Raw genomic sequence first — 22,970 nt, 5'->3', positions numbered from 1 at the left:
ACTCTGCTTTGGGGCAGACAGAACAAAATACCAATGGAGGACTTACAAGAAGGTGATGCTTGACTCAAACTTTCAAAGATAAGGAAGGACAGAGTGGGATAAAGTGGGGCAAAGGGGACACCTCTCAAGGAAAGAGGAGAGCATGTGTAAAGACACGGCAGTGTGAGAGGCCATCAAGTCTGGGGAAAAGCAAGCAGCACCACACACCTAGAGGGCAGGGTAAAAGGGCAGGAGTTTGATGTTCACAATCAGGAAATTATGCCATTTTAGATTGCAGACACGGGTTCTCAGTCTGGGGGCATTTGAGGCCACCAACATATTTCTAGCAAAGTAGGAAGATGTGTGACTTCCTGCTTCAGAACAATTGACCTTGGGGTGGTCCAAAATATAAATTGAAGAGGAGGTCCGAGGGCGGGGAGGAAACCAGCTCATTAACTATTGCAATAGTTCAAGCAAAGGATTATGAGAACCTAAACTAAAAAAGTAAAAAAAGGCTTGGAAAAGAAACAATGATTCAGAAACACTTAAGTGATTTTTCTAACACAACCCAGTGGCTTTGGTACATTAGGAATGAAGGAGAAATAGAACTCTAGGATTATTCCAAAGCTTATGATTTTGGTATAGGTGATTCATCCAGATAGTATATACAAAAAAGAAGAGCAATTTTAAGGAAAAAATCAGAAAAGTTGCTATTTACACATATTAAATCTGAGTTGTCTAAAACAGACAGCTATTGACAGTATAGGTATTTATCTAAATTTACAATTTAGGTATAAAACTTAGGGGTAAAATTTTATCTGAAGAAAAAAGATGAAAATTAGAAATGCCTAAATGGCAAGGGGTTAATATCTAAAATATACAATGAGCCCTGGCTGATGTGGCTCAGTGGACTGAGCACTGGCCTGTGAATGGAAAGGTCACTGGTTCGATTCCCAGGCAGGGCATATGCCAGGGCTGTGGGCCGGTCCCCAGTTGGGGGCAAGCAAGAGGCAACCAATTGATGTTTCTCTTACACATCACTGTTTCACTCCCTCTCTTTCTGTCTCCTTTCTCCTCTCTCTGAAAATAAATAAATAAAATCCTTTACAAAATAAATAAGTATAACATACAATGAACTCTTGCAAATCCATTACAAAGAGAGAGAGACAGACAGAGAGAGAACCTAAACAGAAAAATGAACAAAGGTCAGGAACAGGTAATTAATAGAAAAGGAACCCCCCAAAATCTCTCAAGCATAGAAACTCATTAGTAATGTGAGAAGTGAAGGATTAAAATAGCAATGTAAAATTGGCCCGAAGGGTGGAAGGGGGCAAACAAAGAATAACCAGCACAACCAGCACAACGGCCAATCGTTTCGGTAGTCTCTCCTTGCTTATTTCCCAGTCTCATCCTTCTCTCCTTCCTCTTTTTTCTTTTTCCTTCTTATTTTGGAGCTTGGGCGTGCAGAGGAATTGAGTTAATTATATTTATCACTGTATAATCTTTTCATAATTTGTCCAATAGAAGTCTTGTTTCATTCAATGCCCATCTCTGCCCTCCTTACTTCTCTAGAAGGTTGAGCCCCACAGGTTGCCCTCTAACTACCAGGTGGACTTGGCCAATGGGAGGCATCAGCAGGAGGGTGGCAGGTGGGAGAAGAGAGGAGTCGGGTATTTATATCTCACTGGCAAGTTCAGTTCCTCCCTGACAGTCCCAATGTTCACAACTTCACACCTCACCAAGCGATGGCTACCCTGGCCCCTCCCCTTGCCCCTTCAGTCCTGGGAGAATTAAATAGCTTTCTGTTATTGTGAGTCCTGGGGTACATCATAATTTTTTAAAAATTTGCCCATACTTCTATGGACCAGACTATTAGGTTACTATTAAATTATTTTCAGTAAACCCCTTTTGAATGTGCCATCTTTTTTGACCCTGGCTGAAGTGGCTATAGAGGATTTCAGGGCAGTAACTCCTACGATAAAGGGTTTTGTTTATTTTTTTAAATTTTATTCAGGGTACACTTGCACACATTTGTCTGCTGTGACAAAATAATTTCCATCATTCTAGAGCAGAAGCAATATATGGAGAGACTAAGTAATTACATATTAGCTTATATCACTACCTCTCCCACTACCTTAGTCCATCGTGACTGATCTGAGAGACAAAACAGCACAGATCTAAAGGATGCAGTAAAGATCAAGGTCATCACAGATCAGTAGGTACTTGCATACTGGCAGGATTAACACTGTCTGGATTCCAAAGACCAGCTAAATATGTTCAAGATAAAGCTATAGTACATATTTCAGACTGAGGATGGGCAACAAATAGCTATAAACTACACTCTGAAAAATAAGTATTTTCGCATGCATTATGGGCCATTACTGATCCCAGCATCATAGCCAGGCCCAGCTGTGGCATTCTGATCTTTGGTTCCTACCCACAACCCCTTGGAGAATTTCCTGCCTACCCTTTTTAAGCAGGATGTTCCATACTCACCAGCCATTACTGCTCATTTCCCATGTGTATGGGTTACAATTTTACTTATGCATATTTTTCTCTATTTGTTATTGTCTGTCTTCTCCATATCTGTCTAAGTAACATGGAACTTACTTAGACTGTAACTTCCACCAGGGCAAGGGACCATGTGTAGGATACAGAAAGCCCTCCATAAATAATTCTTGTATGAGCAAATGGTGAACGACAGGGTGGCACAAAGAGCAAAGACAGAGTAGAAGAGCATGAATTCCCTTCCCCGCTGTATCTATGGGTGGTGGACCTTATACGGCCTCTGTGGTAGTCAAAACAGACAGTGTGGATCTGGTCCCCATGCAGTATATCCAAGGCTGCCAGCCTGTTTGAGGCTGTAATATCTCTAATGAGGAGTGCTCAAGTCTGCGTGTGTTTGCCTTGTTTTACATAGCATTCAGCACAGCCCCAAGCACAGATGGGCACTTCATAAATATTATTGAAAGATAACACAGAAAATTATTCGATACTTCCATGTGGGGCGGAAACAGACCTCGAGTTACAAATGTATTTTGAATGTGCTTTGCTTCTCCAATCATTTGAACCAAAATGATTTCAGCAACAAAGATTCATCCACAACCACAAATCACATTCAGAATGACAAAGCCTCAAAAGAATGCCATTTTCAAGGCTGAAACTGTATTATCCCAGGGTAAATGGAGTCCTTGTTATAGTGACTGGGAAGGATAGAAGTACAAGAGACACTGAAAGTCTCCCCTCAGGGAACAATGATGATCTTTAACAATAAAAGTTTGTCTGAATAATTCAACAGTTTTGAGTGTGCAGGCCCCCCTTATTCTGGAAGCCCTGCCGTTGGGGCAAACGCACATTGAATGTTTCCCAAATATTCAGTTGTCATTCTTCCAGGGCCTGGCAATTCTGGGCACATTTCCTATGATTTTATTAATGTTAAAAAATAACCTGCATGGGAAACCACTGTCAAGATAAAACTTTGAAGCTGCATTTATTTTATCTAAGAAAAAAGAAGCTTATAAAGTGTCCATCATGAGAATACACCTGGGAGCTGTACAACAGATCAGATTCCCAAAACAAATCACCGCGTCAGAGCCCCACAGAATCCTGAATCCCAACCAGCAAGCATGAATAATCCTTTTAAATGGTCACTTACATATCAGAACAGGTCCTTTGTGAAACTAAGCAAAGCCTCTGGTTTCTGACTGAAACAGATTTATTGGAAAGGGGGGATAAAGTGAAATCAAGAAACACTGGGAAATTTCCACAAAAAAAGAGGACAAATGGTTTTTGTTGTCTGAATGAAACCAGCCTCTCCTGGCCAGGGTCTGAAAAGTTGCTGGCTACCCCACAGGAAAGTTGAATAATATTCTCAACTGGTTTCTCAGGGACCATCCTGATCAAGTTGTAGGTTCTGGGCAGATGCAATAGCAAATTAAATCAGAAGACCTAGTTCTAAACCCTGGGTTCTTTCTTATTAGCTGTGCAACCTTATGCAAGTTACTTAGCCTCTCTGATACTGGATCCAACATCTTTAATACGTTGAGAGTAATGCCTACCCAATTACCACATTATTACTGTAAAGATCAAGTGAGATCAAATGTATCAAAGTTCTCTCTAAATCATAAGCTTCTGCATAAGTGAAAGGTTATTATTAACTATACTTCCAAATATCAAATAACTTATATATAAATCCTGATAACTAGTGCTCAGGATTTATATAATTCTGTGTTCTGTTTCTAAAGATAGTCCCGTTTTTGCCTGTTCACTACAGTTTTACCAAATCTTTGTTGTTGTTATTGTTGTTGTTGTTTGAAAGGAAGGACATAGCAAAGGCAAACATACAAACCATGAAATTATAGAGCCTTCTCTTCGGTGCCCTTAGGCAAGAATTTAAAACTGAACTGGTTCATCACATGGACTTGATACCAATATCACCGGAGGGAAAGAAGTAAAGTGGGGGACATCCAAAAGGGGTGCGGATTCTCTTCCCATTAGCTGGAAGAATGCGAGATCAATTTACAAAAATTACTTATATTTCTAACTACTGGCAGAAAACAACTGGAAAATAAAATCTATAAAAATATTCTATTTACAATATCATCAAAAAGGTAGAAATACCCAGGAACAAATTTAACAAAAATTGGGTAGGACCTCTACATTAAAGTACAAAACATATGTATGAGAAATTAAACTACAATGTATGTATGAGAAATTAATGAAAAATAAATAAATTGAAAGATATACCACACTCCTGGACTATAAACCTCAATACTACTAAAAAGCATTTCTTCCCAAATTGCTCTATGGATTGAATATACTCTCAGTCAAAATCTCAACAGGCTTTTGTTAAAATCAACAAGTTGATACTAAATGTATATAGACATGCAAAGGACGTAGGGCACATAAATTTTTTTATTAGCTAAAAAAGAAAAAAACTTGAGGGAATCACCTGATTTAAGTATTTACTTTAAAACTTCAGTAATCTACCTGGCTGGCATAGCTCAGTGGATTGAGCACAGGCTGAGAACCAAAGCATCATAGGTTTGATTCCCAGTCAGGGCACATGCCTGGGTTGCAGGCCACGGCCCCCAGCAACTGCACATAGATGTTTCTCTCTCTCTCTCTTTCTCCCTCCCTTCCCTCTCTACAAATAAATAAAGAAAATATTTTTAAAAAACTTCAGGAATCTGGATAATGTAATATTGGCATAAGGATAGACAAATATATCAGTGGGACACAATAGAGAATCCTCAAATAGATCCATGTATAAATGGTCAACTGATTTTTATCAAAAGCACCAAGGGGAAGGAAATTCTTTTCAACAAATAGGGCTAGAACAAATGGATATGAAAGAAAAGTGAACCCGGACTTCTGTCTTATACCACACACAAAAATTAATTCAAAATCATCAAGATTTAAATGTAAAAATTAAAACTACAATGATTCCAGAAGAAAACATAGGGAAATCATTTTTCTGACTTTAGGGTAAGCAAAGATTTCATGTAGAGGACAAAAAATTATATGCTAACCATACCAGGGAAAAATAAATTGAACTGTTAAAATTTAAAAGCTATGCACATCAAAAGACACCATCAAGTATATGAAAAGGCAAGCACCAGGCAGGGAGAAAATATTTGTAAAGCATATACCTCACAAAAGCCTTATTATCCACTATATATAAAGAACTTCTAGAAATCAATAACAAAAAGACAAACAACCTGAGTTTTTAATTGAACAAATACATTTTAAAAAGCTACAGAAATGGGCAATAAGCATGTGAAAATGAGCTCAATATCACTAGTGATTAGAACATTACAAATCAAAACCAAAATGAGGTGATATTTCACAGTCATTGGGAGAGCTAAAATCAAAAAGACTGACAACACCAAATGATAACAATGACACGAAACAACTAGAACTCTCATCTGTTTCAAATAAGAGTGTGTAAAAGGGAACATAGTTTGGCAGTTTCTGGTAAAATTAAATATACAACAACCCTACAATCAGCATTCTAATCCTAGATATTTACCCAGGAGAAATGAAGACGTGTCCACAAAAAGACTTGTATGAAAATGCTCATAAGCAACATGATTCACAATAGCTAGTAACTGGAAACAACCCAAATGTCCACTGAGTGGAGATTGGAAAAAAATACATTGTGATATATTCATAAATTAGGATACTGCAGAGCAACAAAATGGACTGAACTACTAATACATACAATGATTGTGGATGAGTAAAATGTGTGTCTGTGTGTGCATATAGGTATATGCAATGACTGTGGATGAATTATATATATATATATATATATATATATATATATATACACACACACACACTATGTAACAAACAAGTACATAGTATATGATTAGATTTATGTGATATTCAAGAACAGGCAAAACCTAAATATGGCAATAGAGATTATGACAATGGTTGCCCATGGGGACTTAGGAGAAATGGGAACTTTTGGGGGAGATGGGAATGTTCTATATCTTAATTTGGGTGGGTGTTACACAGATGTATACACTTTCAAAACTCATTGAATTGTACCCTTAAGATTACTCATTTCACTGCATGTAAATTTTACCTCACGAATGAATGGATAACATCATGAGGAAATAGCCACACCGATCCAGAAGGTGGGATTCTGCAGGACAACTGGTCAGGTCTCCTCAAAAATCACTATCATTAAGTACAAGAGAAAAGGATTGTGCTAAATTATTAAAGACTTAAGAGATATAGCAACCAGATGCAATGTATGGTCTTGGATGGGATACTCCTTTGCACAAACAATCCATTTAAAGCATTTTAGGGCCATCTGGGAGAAATTTGAATAAAATCTTGGTTTTAGATGACATAAAAATGTACTAATACAAAGCTGGAGATTGTTGATGAAAAAGAAAAAACAAGTCATAAAGTAGTACATGCTTTCAGATCTCTTTCTCATATTACAAAAAGGCAATTATAGTATGTATGACACATAGTATGTATTATACATGATTTATAATTATATAGGTACCTTATATAGGTGTAGAAGGGGATCCAACAGCATACTGACATTTATCTATTGACACAGGTAATGCAGGGAGAGGGTACTTGTTGTGTTTTCTACCTCTCCACCATGCACGTGTACTGCTTCAATGATAATATGTATTGCTTGAACTTATTAAATTCTAAAGTTCTTTCTTTTACAAGGCAAAGTGAAAGATGGTAGGGATGGGTAAGGTGGGAAGGAAAAATACCTAACACTTTGTTCTATTAAGTGAATATCCTGTTGGGCACATCTCATTTCTGCTCACAACAAGCCTATAATGGGTCATCCCTATATTTGCAAACCTAATAAGGATACAAGCCAGCGTTTAATATAACATTGTCTGACCTGAAAACCCATGTTCTTTCTACCTCACTTACAGGTTAAGTTCTATTGCTGAACATTTATGAAGTATTTACTATGCCCCACGCACTCCGTTGAATGTTTCACATGAATCACCTCACTCCTATCTCATTACAATCCAAGTAAGGATAGTAGTGTTATAATCCTCATTTTAAAGACAAGAAAACTGAGCACAGAAATCAAGTAAGTCTTAAAGTTTCCACAACTCAGATGTGGCAGAATGAAGACTCAAATCCAGCCCGCCTGGCTCTTCATGTTCCTGCCCAGAACACCATCCATGTCTGTGAGTTCCTCAAATTCCCAACAGAGGAGGGAAGAATGAGTCATCACTAGCAGCAAAGCAAACATCGACATCAGAGCCTACCATGGAGCTTTCCACGATGACATCCTTGCTTACCTGTCCAGGGCCATGCTGGTGGGCATACTCCTCCCAAACCCTCGGACCCCCATCTGACGGAAATATGGAATGCAAGAGAGGTTGGCAGCAATGATGGCCAGGGAGTCGGAAGGGCTCACAAAGAAGCCATTTTGGCCTAGGATCATGTAACGGTCCTGTGGGAAAGAATGTGTGAAAATGATCAGACACAGGCATCTGCGGCTAGCAGCCCATACCCATACTCATCGCAAGCCACTTTACTGCCATCGTATATTTAAACAACCTACAACAACTTGAATGAGGCCAAAGAGGGCATGGGAAACCTTCTTTTAAATCCCTAAATATTGTAGGCCCAGGATCTTGAGGCAACTAAGAATGAGTCCCACCTGCTGAAATGTGGACGACTAGCTCAGGCTTCAGTAGCCTCCAGATCCCAACTCACACTGTCCCCCAAACATAATGGAAAACAGGGGTTATTGCTAAAACAGCTGGCTCCTTAATATGGTGCTTTCAACAAAACAAGCCATAAATAGTTATAGCATGAATATTTTTTAAAAAGAAATAACTTCTACATAACATAATTTTTACCAGGAACTAAGAACAGCAATGGCTATTGAGTTGCAATACTAGTTAAGCAGGAGAGCAGACGCAGTGCCAGTTAGCGTCCATGCGCCCCACACATGCTGGTCCCAGATGTGCTCACTCATTTTCTGGTTTCCAGTGCTTGGCTCATTGTATGGCAAAAGGATTAGGAGGTGAAAAACATTCCCACTTACCCCATCTGCATCAAATGCAGCTCCAAATCCGTATTCCCCTCCTTTCATAGCTTCCAGAAGGGTCGTTGCGTATGTCAGGTTTGGGTCAGGATGCTGCCCACCAAAATCTTCCAAGGGAACACAGTTTATTGCAGAATTGGCTGGGGCGCCCAGTTCATCACACAGGACTTTCCTCACATAGGGCCCCATAACTAAAAAAAGATAAACGGCAATGTTAAGTCTTTATAGAACCGCACACCTCCCAACAGAGTTTTGTTCTGGTTAGAACAAGGAAGGCCATTTAATAGCACATAAAATTTATATATATAAACAATTTATATTAATTTATATATAAATAATAAATATATATTGTTATAGAAAATAATTTTATATATTATATAATTTATATTTTATATAAATTTTATGTGCTATTAGATTTATATACATGTTAATTTTTATATATTTAATAGCACAAGAATTTATATATTAACATAGAATTTAATATTAAAAATATACTAAATGTATTTAATAATTTTAATAAATATTTATAAAAGTTATAATATGTATAAAATATCCATAAATTTGTATTTATAAATATATTAATATATTTCAGTGTTTAAACATTGAAATACCTTAATATTTTAATATTAATATATTAATATAAATTCTACAAGCTTTCTCAATAAACAATACAGAACAATCTTTACTTCATTTACTATTCATTGAGCATCTACTATGTGCCAGTTAGTGTGTTAGGCACATAGAAGATGTGGTCAATAATCCAGTTACATAAAATTTTTCTCCAAATCTTGTCTAAAATGTTGCCAGAAAGAAATAAACTACTTTATAATGATTCACTGTCCATTGCTTTTTGTGTATTAAAAGCTTTAGCTAAATATATGCAAAAGCACTAACAGGCTCTTGCAATGTTCTTTGTCTGCAGTTGTAGTAACTCTATCAAATGTATAATTAAACACTGTAAAACTGAAGCATATACAACTAAGCACATTTTATAAAATAAATGCTAAGGAATAAGGTTTTCCTGTTCAGCACACATTTCCTGCTGCGTGCCTCACATGATGTCCCTATGTTAGAAATGGAGGGGTCATATTCAAGGGACTCACATGCACACTTCCTGCATTGCTGGGCTCTTAATCCAATAGCGAATGAGTCAAATCTACAGGTGAGGGACTGCAGTGGTAAGGCAAGTGCTATTCAATGTGTATTTATGAAATCATCAGACCAAATGGCTTAAGAGAAAGAATTACCACAGGTAAGGCTCCCAGAAGGAGGCAGCATTTCAACATGAGGACTTGAAGGGGGGAAACAAATTTGACAGGGGTGGGGAGAGAAGGTGCCATCCAAATGAAAAGAACATTATAAGCAAGGGAACGGAGCCTGAGACAAAAGATAACAGTGTTTTTGCAGACAGCATGTAATTATGTTAGCTGAAATATATATAAAGGATTGCTTTCCATTTATTTCCCATTAATATAACACAAACCTCAAATAGTGAGGCACCTCTTAATTTTCCCTCCCCAGCCCGCATGTCTCCTTCCTTTAGTAGAAGCACTGTGGGTCTCCTTTGAAGAGCCAACCTTGTTCCCATCTCAGTTTGTGTGATCTGGGTATGACTAAAGCCCACTTCTCCCAACACTGGGGAAGTGACCTGGATCTGCCCAATCGGTGTCTTTCATTTCTCTGCCAGAGTGATGGATTCAGAGATGGACATATAGAACAAGCAAGGCAGCGAGGCTCAAATCCAGAAATATCAGTCAAACTATTTGGAAATAGAAGCTTTCTTTCCTCTGGCCAGATAATGCTAAGGAAAGAACTTGAAAGATCCTTTTCTTGGAAACAGGACCAGCCTACTAGGCAAGGATGAAACAGCCCAGCCAGAAGACCTTACAGCCCGTGGAAGATGAGCTCCACACAGGGGCTCAGAGATGACGACAACTTGTCAGTGTCTCACTCATAAACACGTCAGAGAGCCGAGGATGACCAAATGTTTGAGGAATGCATTTAACATGAGACTAAATAAAACAAAGTAAGGAACAACCTGGAGGACACAAAAACTATTCAGAGAGAAAAAAAATTTTAAAGTATGTATCAATGTACATACTTTGTACATCAAAGTATGTAACAAATCAATAAGCTATGGTAGAATAGCTAAAATAAAAAAGACAAACAATACCAAGTGTCGGTGAGAACGCAGAGAAACTGAGGTCCTCACACATTCCTGGTAAAGCAAATGATTGGGCCGCTTAGGGAAACAGCAGGGCAGTTTCTTACAGCTATATGTATGCTTATCATGTGAGCCAGCACTCCCACTCCGAGGTATTTATCCAAGACAAATGAAAACATATCCATACAAACACTTGTTTACAATGTTTATAGAAGTTTTGTTTATAGTAGCCAAAATCTAGAAATAACCCTAAGTACAGGAACTGGTGAATGGGTAAACAAAATGGTACATGTCTACAATGCAATACTGCTCAATACTAATAAAGAATAACTACCAATACGTACAACACCATGACTGCATCTCTGAAACTTTATGCTGACTGAAATAGCCTGAAGAAAAAAACACTTATTATATGCTTGCATTTATATGGCTTTCTGGGTGAGGCAAAATGATGCAAGCAGAGAGCAGATGAGTGATTGCCAAAAACTAAGTGTAGGACGATGGGTTTGATTTCAAAGGGCCACAAGGAAATTTTTTGAACTGAGGGAAATACTCTATATCTTGATTGTCATATTGGTTATATACTATTTATACATATCAAACTTCAGCCAATTGTATATCCACAAGGTATGGGTTTTTACTACATATATATAAATCACCTCAGCAAACCTGACATTAAAAAGAGATACGACATTCAGGAAACATGAATCAGAAACTATTTTGAAGACTAGATTATTTGGAAAACAAAAGAAAATTGGGAGAGATTAAAAATATAATAGTGGAACTGAAAAACTTGATGGGAAGAATTGGAGATAAAGTTGATTACACCTCCCAGAAAGTATTACAAAATAGTGAGAAGAAAAATGGGCGGTGCAGGGAGGAAGGGACAATGAGAGCATCGGTTTGTAGGGCCCACATCTGAACAACGGCCAGTCTAGAAAGAAAGGAAAGGGAAAACAATGGGGGAAATCATCCAAGAAGTAACTCAAGAAAAATTTCCCGGAGTGAAAGGGAACAGTATTCCAGATTAAAGGGGTCCCCCAAGTGCCCAGTCAAAAAGAGGGAAGGGGTCCCACACGAAGACTCATTACTGTGGAAAGTAGAAACAGCTGAAGATAAGTCAAAGGCCCTATAAGCTCCCAGAGAAAAAAAAGAGAAAGATTTCATACAATCCATTAAAAATCAGTTCAATAAAGATGACCATAAGACAAGGGAGCAATGCCCTTACACTTCTGAAGGAAAATAATATCCAATCTAGATTTCTATATCCAGACAAATGTCAATTAGAAGTAAGCATAGAATAAAAGGCATTTTTAGACATGCACTAACTTAAAACATTTACCTTCCATGTACTTCTCTCACAGAGTTCCCAGGGCTGATGTTCCTCCGAGACTCAGGAATTAATCAAGAGAACAAGACAAAGGTTCCACAAAGAGGACAGTCAACACGAGAGGGGTGAAGGGAATTACTAGAATGATGGTAAGAGACAATTCCAGAAAGGCAGCAACTCACAGAGCAACCAGCTCAGAGTGAAGGAGATCAGAGGTCTCCAGAAGAGTGAAGTGAGACATTTAGACGCTGGAGACCGTGGGGGTTAATAGGGATAACTATACTTAACAAAGGCTAAGCAATGAGTAAACAAGGCAATTACTAATTCCAAGTCAATAAAAAAAATTGTACTGTTAAGAAAATACAATTATAATACTTTGCATGGCTCAGCAATGTTAGGGTAATATAGACACTGGAGATTGATCTTATGAATGTGGTCATATAATTACCTTAGGTAAATGTGCTTGACTGTAGTGAGTGGATAGGGTAAAAAATGCTACAACCTCATTTTCCATAATGTGAAGCCAGTAATGGCCAAAACTGAAAAATCAACAAGAAGTATTATATTTGTGGTATTTATTAATAGGAGATAAATACTTCAAAAAAAAAAAAACTAAAAAGAGATGGCCAAGTAGGTAAACACTGTGCTCACCTCCTCCCATGACCAAATCAGAATTAGAACTAAATTATAGAACAAGCAGCCTGGACAACCATCTGAAGACAGGCTGAGCAGAAGTCCTAGAACTAAGGATGTGAAGAAGCAGCCACTGGAGACTGGTAACAGAGCGGAGATGCAAAAAGGGCCGGCTCCACACCCACAGGTAGCAGTTGAGAATCAGGAGGGCTGTCTCAGCTCCAGAGAAACTAGGAGTCCCAACCCCACCCTGGTCTCTCCAACTTGGAGCACCAGAGCCAGAAGGAGGTGCCCATATAATATCTGGCTGTGAAAATCAGCAGGGATTTCGTTCCTATGAGTGAAACGAAAGGTTGCAGGAAGCCCAGGTGTACTCTTAAAGGGCCTGTGCACAGGGCTTGTAGGCACTCACCCTGGGGTGGGGAGGCTAAGGGAAGGGGACAGGGCACCAGAGATGTAAAGGAAGAAACTGAGTTGTATGGCTTCAGAGCAAGGACTGGAGGGACAGTTGCCATTGTCCCTGTGCTGAGCCCTCCTCACACCCAGGCAGCAGGCAGGCACCATCTTTCCGGCGTTGAGCCCTCACCCCACAGGGCCAAGTTGGAACCTGAATTAGCCTGGTGAACACCGCTCCCCCACTCCAACTACTTCCTGGGACCCCCGCCCCACCCCACTTACAGGGTATGACCAGAGGCCCTTTCAGAGGCACACAGCCAGCCTTGCTGGCACTGCAATCTTCCTTAAAAATTCTCAAAGATCCCCAGGCCTCAGGCAGGTGGTGGTGGCCTCAGTGTGCCCTGTGCCTTTTTACTGCGTGGCCCCAGGCTCAGCACTGGGGCCAAATCTGAATCTGCATTAACCCGATGAACAACACTCAACCTACCCTGGTGACTCCCTGAGACTCCTCCTCACCCACCTCGGGTGCTGCCTGAGGCTCTTTCAGTGCTGAGCCTGAAGGGTAGTTAGCAGGCCTTAGGGTACCCTGTGCTTTCTGCTGAGTGGCCCAGGCATGGTACCGGTGGCAGCCAGCTACTGTTAGCAGTATGGCTTCTCCCACGCTCTTCTAGGTGTAGCACAGGTAGCTACCAACCTTGTATCACTTTGTAGCTCCTACCAAGTAGCACCAGACTGGTCACAGGCAGCAGCTGACATTGGCACTGAAGCAGTCCCCATAAGGCCCCAGAGCCAACAACACCTGGTGGCTGGCTTCAACAACAGAGCACTACTTAATCAGCTTCACAAGTGGCACACACAAGTGGTAGTCTCCATAGGTACCAGAGCCCACCAGGGCAAACCGCACTGCATGGGCTCAGCCTGAGCACAGCAGCTGGTCATGGCCAGTCCTCACCGCCAGTCAGAGTGAGGGTTAGCCCCAAGCACTGATGTGTCAACAGCAATCAAGGCTCAAGCACAACATGAGGGCATACACAACCCATACAAGGGACACTGATGGAGCACCTGGCTCAGGTGATCAGAGAGACCGTGTGTTGCCACTGGGCCCCACAGGTCACCTGCTACAGAAGGCCACCCTGCCAGTACTGGGAGTTGGAGCAGATCTACCTAATACATGGGAGCAAACACAGAGTGACAGCACACTTACTTGCTCGAGCTTTGTTTCCATTTGCATCAAAAGAGAGAAACCAGAGCCCTGAAGTTTTCTAGAGCATGCCAAATAACTGAAAATACATATGTTGTGTGAATATCTACAAATTCAACCTTCTTCATAATCCCAGAAATCCAACATGGGTCAAGGGCTCCTTAACAGTTTTCGCCCACCCAGTGGTGAAAGCCCACAAGCTTACCCCCGTGCATTGCATCGACTCGGATCTTCAGCTGGCCAGGCCCAGTCAGCAAACTTTTGATGGCATTAAAGTCAAAGATGGTCCGAAGGAGATTGAGATAGATATCCACGGAGTCCACTATCTCCACTAAAGACAGGAAGGCAAAGGGAAACATCAGTAACTGTGACCATGAAGAATACTTGAAAGTGAAACAGAATCACTACCTTAATGTACGAATCTCTGACCACAACCCCATTGTAACCCCACACATTATGTGGGAGGCAAAGTGTCCACTTACAGACAAAACCACAAACTGAGATGCAGTGAGATGCTACACACTTCTCAGGTTATATGGATATAAATAATATCAAGTTGTAAATTCTCCTTTGCGAGTAAAAAATCAACCACAAGAATAAAGTAGTTAAAACTGTGCCTGTTATCCCGACTCACACCTTCTTTCCACCACCTCCCTCTAAAGAACCGCCCCCACCTCAGTGCTGAAAGGCATCTTGGCATACTCAGTGGCCTGTCCCAGGGGGTTAGCCAAACAATGACTCAGCTGTCGTGAAACAAATCAAGGGGTGACCTCAGCAGTGACTCCTATTTTCCAGATGCCATTGTGCCAACCAGACCCAGGTTCAGAGTTGATGATGGAGGATATACTCCTGAGTTTGTGTGACATCTCTCGTGTGCCCAGTCTGGTGCCAGTTTGAAGGTGAAGGCCAGATATTTAGAAATCCTCGTTAAACAAATGTGCTCCAATGCCTGGCACCATCCAATGACCACGAGTCCAAAACATGTCCTTTTTAGTTACTTGACAAATAAAACCAGAATACATTACATCGTTCAAACTTGGCGATCATTACATAATAATACTCAGAAAGTACTTTTCCTAGAAAAGTTCCTACTTGACTCTTAGACACTAAAATTTGGCCATGAGCCCAGGTTTTTAAATTCGTAGTTAAATTGTGAAACTTGTATGTATTCTTTTTCAAAGTTTTCAAATACATACTAAATACTTTGGAATCCAGAAATACTTAAAACTGCACTAAAAATATTACCAATCCATCTTTAATTATTTTCAGTAAATACAGGTGCAATAGTTAATGGGTGAGGTTTCAATATTTAATTTGAAATTCTCTCTTCATCTGGTCAAATACACCACTAAAAATGCTTTTCCTTGCACTTAAATCATTGTACATGTGTCCATTCAAATATAATGTAATTACTTTTTAAGGAACACAGATAGTTTTTAATCATCTTTTGACATAAACTTTTAATCCTTAAGATAAATTAATTAAAAAGTAATCTATTTGAACTCTACACCTAAAAATGGTTAAAATTATAAACTTTGTTATTTATATTTTACCACAACAAAATATTAGTCTATAAAATAAAAGGTCATGTCTTGAATATATTAAAAGTTTTACTCATTGTATAATATTGGATAATGTTTTTGGTAATTTCATTCTGGTATTTTAATTCTTGAACAACTTGCCTACATACATTTGGTATTTATAGCAGATAACACATAATACCAAACAGAAATATAAAAAACAAGGAAGCAAATAGAATTCAGTGAAATTTGAAAGTTCACTTCACAGAGTTCATGCTCTTGACCCTTTAAGGTGAAATGTCAAGAACTCACTGGTTTCCAGTTAACTCAAGCCCTGCTTAACATTTAGAACAGAAACAACATAACACATAAATTATCCCGATTGCCTGCAAATTCTTATCAGGAGCCAGGAGATCTCTCTACCCACCTCCTGGTATCCAAAGCATTTTTTTAAAAAACTCATCAGACTAGCAATATGGCTAAAGCAATGGGCCTGAATCTGAGCTCGCCAAAGATATAGGTCCTTTGACAACTAAATAAAATTGTGAAGATACAATCAATCAATCAATCAATCAACAACAAAAAAAATCTTCCTGATGGTAATGCCTGAGTTTTCTCAGTCATCTTATTGTCCAGTCCTTCGATCATGCAATCAAGCACATTTCAGTCACTGTGTTTAATACAATCACTGTGTTTAGCCACCAGATCATTGTGTGTCGTGCACACGTGCACACAGTAACAGCTGGATTGATAAAAGCAGGCTTCCATTGCTTCCAATAACTATTGGGTAGCTTTGAATCAATTTCTGCTGACTAGCTAAGTGAGCAAGTGACTCCAAATCTTTCGAGACAAATGTAGTAGAGTTGGTCCAACACTGCAACCCCCAAACAGTCCATTTCAAGCTCTTCTCTGCCCCTACAATAATACCATGTTGCCTTGAGCCACGTATTTCATCTTTTTAGCTAGGTTAAATTATTTGTAAAATACAGATACCATCCTAGCACAAACTGTATTTAGGCTTATAGGGGCACCAAAAAAGTAAAAATATGTTAGCTTGCTGTTATTTATAAGACTTTTAGGAAAGAACGCTAGGATAAAACCGAGGGGGAAAAGGATATATACGCAAATGATATTAATGTTGTTATATGGTTCACTATTAATCTACAAAATAAAAGGTTATAATCTGAGTGCTTTAGAAGTTTTAGTTGACAACTCCATTCTGGTTCTCTAATTTTTTAACCACTTGTCTAAATCTATTGGGTACTTATTCTATTCTTTCGTAAAAAATCCTAACACAGTGCTTGGTAGAGAGCAGATAAATAGCAATTGAGCGTTTAATAAATACAAAGTGCATGGCTCTGGCTTGAAAAAGAAACGCCTACCTTCCATGAGAAATTTTCACCCCACTACCATTCCGGGTCTCCTCTAATTACATAAGGTATTTGAGCATCTTTACTTTCATTGCTCAGAAAAGCAATTCACAGCTTATTCTTGGAACACTGAAGAGTCAGCCATGAAATTTTCCCTGTGTGGAAAATGATGGAGTTTGGAAGGTGGTTTTTGAAAGTTGCTAATTCTGAATATCTTATCTGTTCTCAGGTCCCTCTGCATGACGTTCCGATTATATCAGTTTATGAAGTGTCACTCCCAAGGCTGATAACCCGATCGCCTTCGAGCACACACTGCCCTGCAGAAAACAGTCACCCTATTCACAGAGTTATTCTGACTTCTTCAGAATATAATCTATTACCTCTAAATGGTTTGAATTTGTTCTCCAGGTCAAATTCTTGTCTTCCTAGCCGAGAAAGGTCAATTCGAAGATCGGGACATATAGCATATTCTTCAATTGTTTTGCTGATCTGATAAATTTTGTCTGAGACAACGTCTGGTGCAGGACCTGAAATTTGAAAATAATGTATCACAAAAATAAATTTCTTTAAAATTTCCATCAGAAAAAAATGTTACCTCCTCCCCTATCAAGCAGGAGAAAAGGTTCATTTGTTCTCTGAAAGACACAACAGTTCACAGTTCAATCAGCCTCAATATTTCTTATGCTGCACACACCCACTGCGGAGGAAATCGAGTCGGCCTCACCTGTTCTGTGGAGCCTCATAACCTACATGTTTGTTTGTTTGCTTTAATCCACTTCTAAGCAATGAGACATCTTCCCTAAAAATAGTCTCACACCTGCCAGGGAGGCCCGGTTACGTAATCAGCTTTATTCAGGATATGAGACACAAACAGGATGTGCCTGTGACAGAAGTGAGGGGTTCCAGGTTTAAACTGCAGCTTCCCAAGCGCACCTAGAGGAGAGAGATACCGTTCCTCCTCCCAGGTCTGCTACCTCATAAATGCGTGAATTTGCCAGGGTAAATTATTTCCCCAAATCACACTCTCTAGTGAACTCCGAGTTTTTAAATGTGGTTTAGCTAAAAATATCCAATACATTTCCTCATCAAGTTGACAAGCTGTAATACACTTTAAATGAATTGAACATAAAAACAACAGTTGTCCTCCTTTAGTTTTTTCTTATCTTTTTAACTTTTACATCTTAATGCATTTTTTGTAACAAGTTTGGGAATCAAATGAATAAGTAGATTGAAAGATCTAAAACATAAATGACAGAGGATAGATAGATAGATGTTAGGTAGCTTTGTGTATTAATTTCACTCACCAACTATATTTTAACTTTTTACTAAATACAAATTGAATTTATATTCTTAATTTATTTTACATCCCAATCATTAGAGACATACTGTCCAGCACAATGGCCAGTAGCCACATGCAGCTATTTGGCACTTGGAACTTGACTAATCAGACTGAGATGTGCTATGACTGTAAAATACACACCAAATTTTGAAGAGTTAATAGGAAAATATAATACATTATATTAATAATTTTATAATAACTTGTTGAAATAATATTTTTGGATATATTGGGCTAAGTAAAATATATTAAACATTCCACCTGTTTCTTTTTACTTTGTTCATGTGGTTATTAGAAAATTTTAAATTACACATGTAACACACAACTTATTTCTACTTGACAGGACTGCTTCAGGGCACAACACTACCGCTGCCTCCCTGTACATGCCCGTCCAACATAGAAAAAGGAATGGTGCCCAAACTCACTAAATTACATGCATTAAATATGTGCAAGTGTTTTGTATATATCAATTACAGCCCAATGAAGCTGGCGGTGCGGGGAGGGACAGCAATAGCACCGTTCAGTAGGTGGGAGAGAGAAGAGCCTGGCCGATTGGGCCACTGTTCGTTTGTCACATAGGAAAAATAAGAACCAAAAAGAGATAAGCATAGCACTCGCTGGTGTGGCTCAGTGGATTGAGTGCAAGCCTGTGAACCAAAGAGTTGCTGGTTTGATTCCCAGTCAAGCCACATGCCTGGGTTGCCGGCCAGGTCCACAGTAGGGGGCACGCAAGAGGCAACCACATATTGATGTTTCTCTCCCTCTCATTCTCCCTCCTTTCCCCTCTCTCTAAAAATAAATAAATAAAATCTTTTAAAAATAATCAGTGTCTTAATTATTGATTCCATTTGTTCTTTAACATCTTCCCCTTGACTTAAAAACATGCTCAGAATAGTCCTGTTCCCTAAATATATTTTAAAAGCAACATAGCTCCAGATGTGTCCCATTCCCCTGGATATGCCTACTTATTCTGTACATTTAGCCTTTTAACTTGTTCCATATGCCGTGTCTGCATGACACACAATAGAAGAGATCAATGCCTGCAACTGCAGATGAAGGATGTCACGCTGAAACTTATTCTATTTTGAGTAGGAAGAAACCAACTGAATCTCTCTGTGCCATCAGGAAAGTTGGTTTCATTAATAACGCCAAGCCATGCAAACACTTTCAGTTCTCCCTCTTACTTTTAATTGGGTATTGGGTTGGCCAAAGAGTTCATTTAGTTTTTTCACAGAGTGGTTCTAGTAGTGCTTAGTTGTCTTTAACTTCATTCAAGACAATTCTGTTAGATTATATTGTGACAGCTGTCATATCAGTGTGCATTTTTAAAAAGCTAATTAAAATTGGTGAATTTTTGTGCAGCCATTTTAATATTGAAAATGAAAGAAAATACACATTTTTGGTGTACTATGCTTTATTATTTCAAGAAGGTAAAAAACATAACTGAAATGCAAAATAAGATTTTTGTAGTGCATGGAGAAGGTGCTGTAACTGATTGAATGTGTCAAAAGTGATTTGTGAAGTTTCTTGGTATTATTGACAATTTGGCCAAATAATTCTTTATTGTGGGTCTGTCTTACTCATTGGAAGATGTTTAGCAGCACCCCTGGCCTCTACCCACTAGAAGCCAATAGTGGGAAATAGTCAAAATACTAAAAATATCCAAATCAATAAAGTTATTGGTGAAAATGAAAACTGTATCTTTTACGGAAAAAACTAAACAGACTTTTTGGCCAACCACATAGTTAAAGACTAAATGATAAATTCAGTCCTCTACTCTTATTCGAGGTTTGATTAAATAGGTCTCAAAACCTCCTATAACTGGGTATTTAAATAATATCTTCCTTTATGTCTCACAGGATATCATAGAGATCAGTGGGGTGCTCTTGTAAGTTATGAAGTCAGATATTAATTCCAAATTCTTACTTGAAATCTATTGCTCAGTTTGGCAACTTATATATTACATATCTCTACAAACTGCTGTTTTCTGAGCCCATTCAACACCCTCTGTTAGTGCATAAAATACTTCACACTGCATAGTTTTTCCATTAGCTGCTGCATGACCAGCTTGCAGGTCCTAGGTGTGATGTTTAGTGAAGCAGCGCTCCTCGAAACACACCTTCAATGACAAGGCACTTCATAAGGTGTTTTTTTTAAACACTTGACATGAGTAAAGTTCCTTGTCTGGATAATGTCCAAAGTGGCTACAAGGAGGGGGTGATAATGCATGTTCCCTCAGGATGTGCTGTGTTTGACTGGGGTCAGGAAAAATTCTTAGCGGTGACCTTTGTTGGTTAAAATTTAGCTCCTATCCATGTAGACACATAGACTCAGTGTCCTAGATTGAAAGAGATTTAAGAGATGTAACAACCAAATGCAAGGCACGGTTCTGGGATAAATTCTGGTTTAAACAAAATATCTATAAATTACATTTCAGGGATAACTGGAAAATTTTGACTATAGATTAAGTTTTAGATTATATTAGGGAATTGGTGTTATTTTGGTTGGGTATGATATCTCTTTCTTTTCAAGAGATGCATTCAGAAATATGTAGGTATAAAATGTCTCCATGCTGTAATTTACCTTAAAATTCTTAGGGGGAAAAAGATAAGCAAAATGAAAAACAAAGTAATGGATACATATATTCATTCATTATTCTCCCTATCTTACATACAAAGTCTGTCCAGAAAGTATCCATCCATCCATGTAATATGAAAAATAGAGACATTTATTAAAGATGATACAAGATACAAAAAACATTGTACACAGAACAATAACACCTCAGTCCCCTCCAAAGTAGGCACCTTGGGACTTCACACAGTTCTCCCATGATTCATCTCCAGTTGTGACCTTCTTGAGGAAATCTGGTTCATTGGTAGAAGTTTGAATCAAGTCATTAGCAACTGCAGCATGATGTTCTTTCTGCTCCAGTAGCAGAAGCCACAGAATAAATTTTGCTACAACATGTTTCATGCCAAGATCCTGCATTAAAATCTCAGACACAGTAGTTTTTGGAATCCCCAGATCATCTTCTAGTTCTCACACTGTCAGTCACTGATCTTTGTTGATTGCAGCCTGGACACATTCAGTATTCTCAGGTGTTCTGCTTGTTGTGGGCCTTCCAGAACGTGGATCACTTTCAGCAGATTCTCAGCCGTCTTTGAGGTGTTTGTGCCACACTGTTATTTGTGCTGCACTCATTGCATCATCCCTGAAAGCTTTCTGAATCATCTGAATAGTTTCCACGGAGGAATGTTCAAGCTTAATGAAAAACTTAATGCAGATTTGTTGCTCTACTCACTCAGTCATTTTGAATGGGGCAGCCAAACAATACACATGCTCACTCAACAGTGTCTACCACCCCCCACTGACTAGTACAGTGAAGTTGTCATTGTTCATGCATGCACATTCCAGTCCACTCTCCTTGGCTGCCAGGTTACATTGATGTTGCGCAAACCATTCTCATTATAGTAATAATGGCTGGACTTTTTCTGGACAAACCTTGTACATTTAAATATTTTTAGTTCATACCATATACATATCCTACCCCACCAGGTTCTCCAAGCTATAAATTTCTGTAAATATAAGAAAAGTGAAATAATTCTAAGCATTTCAGTGAGGAGTCAGCACTATAGGAAAGGAGAGTGAGCCTAGGGCTTAGACAAAAAAAAGGGCTTTTCTCAACCCTGAGCAGCCATGTGACCCTGAGCAAATAAGAGCCCCTCAGGGCTTTGATTTGTTCATCTGTAAAATAACAATAATGGTGTAAATGACTTTGAGGGTATATTCCAACTCTACAATCCAGAGTCTTTCCGTATGAGATAAGCATCAACTATTCAACTCTTTGTATGGAGGAGTTTGGGGGATCAAGAGACCAAATGGATGCAAGATCTCATTATGCCCCTTCCTTGTCCTGCCGCTATGGGCACTGCGATCATTCATTTCTTGTGTGAAGTTGACTGGGCCACAGAGAGCCCAGATGTTCGATTAAACATTATTCCAGGTGTGTCTGTGAGGGTGTTTCCTGATAAGATTAAGATTTGAATCAGCAGACAAGTGGTGAGCTTCATCCAGTCCATGGAAAGCCTGGACAGAACAGAAACACTAGGGGAGAACCTGCTCTCTCTATCTGGTCATCTTCAAGCTGACACTGTTCGTCCTTCCTGCCGTCAGACCCAGACTCAGTGGGAATTTACACCATCAGCTCTGCTGCGTCTCAGGCCTTTCAACTCAGTCAGAACCATTCCATTAACTATCCTGAGTCTCCAGCTTGCCAACTGCAGATCTTGGGACTTCTCAGCCTCCATAAACACATGAGCTGATTCCTTAAAATAAACCTTTTTATATCCCATTGGTTGTGTTTCTCTGGAAATCCCTGATTTATACAGGCACCTCACTAGATATTTCTGAACTATTCCCTCTACACTCTGTTGGTCTGCCATCAGGGGGCCATTGTAGGATTGTGGTAACGTAAGATAGAAGAAATCATGATA

At 39.1% G+C, this 22,970-nt stretch overlaps 1 protein-coding gene across 1 annotated transcript in view; it reads right to left on the bottom strand.

The window, feature by feature from the left end:
- The window catches only part of PGM5 (phosphoglucomutase 5), a 169,123-nt gene that overhangs the window by 127,109 nt on the left and 19,044 nt on the right, over window positions 1–22,970 (bottom strand). The window contains exons 3-6 of the mRNA XM_028529921.2: window positions 17,522–17,668; window positions 14,457–14,582; window positions 8,528–8,718; window positions 7,773–7,927 (exon numbers count right to left, since the gene is read on the bottom strand). Of these exons, the coding sequence (XP_028385722.1) occupies window positions 7,773–7,927; window positions 8,528–8,718; window positions 14,457–14,582; window positions 17,522–17,668 (619 nt within the window). The remainder of the gene's footprint in view (window positions 1–7,772; window positions 7,928–8,527; window positions 8,719–14,456; window positions 14,583–17,521; window positions 17,669–22,970) is intronic.

The sequence above is a fragment of the Phyllostomus discolor genome, chromosome 3, assembly GCF_004126475.2.
Source record: "Phyllostomus discolor isolate MPI-MPIP mPhyDis1 chromosome 3, mPhyDis1.pri.v3, whole genome shotgun sequence".
Lineage (NCBI taxonomy): Eukaryota > Metazoa > Chordata > Mammalia > Chiroptera > Phyllostomidae > Phyllostomus > Phyllostomus discolor.
The sequence above is the reverse complement of the archived record's forward strand: the minus strand, read 5'-3'. Positions and strand labels throughout refer to the sequence as shown.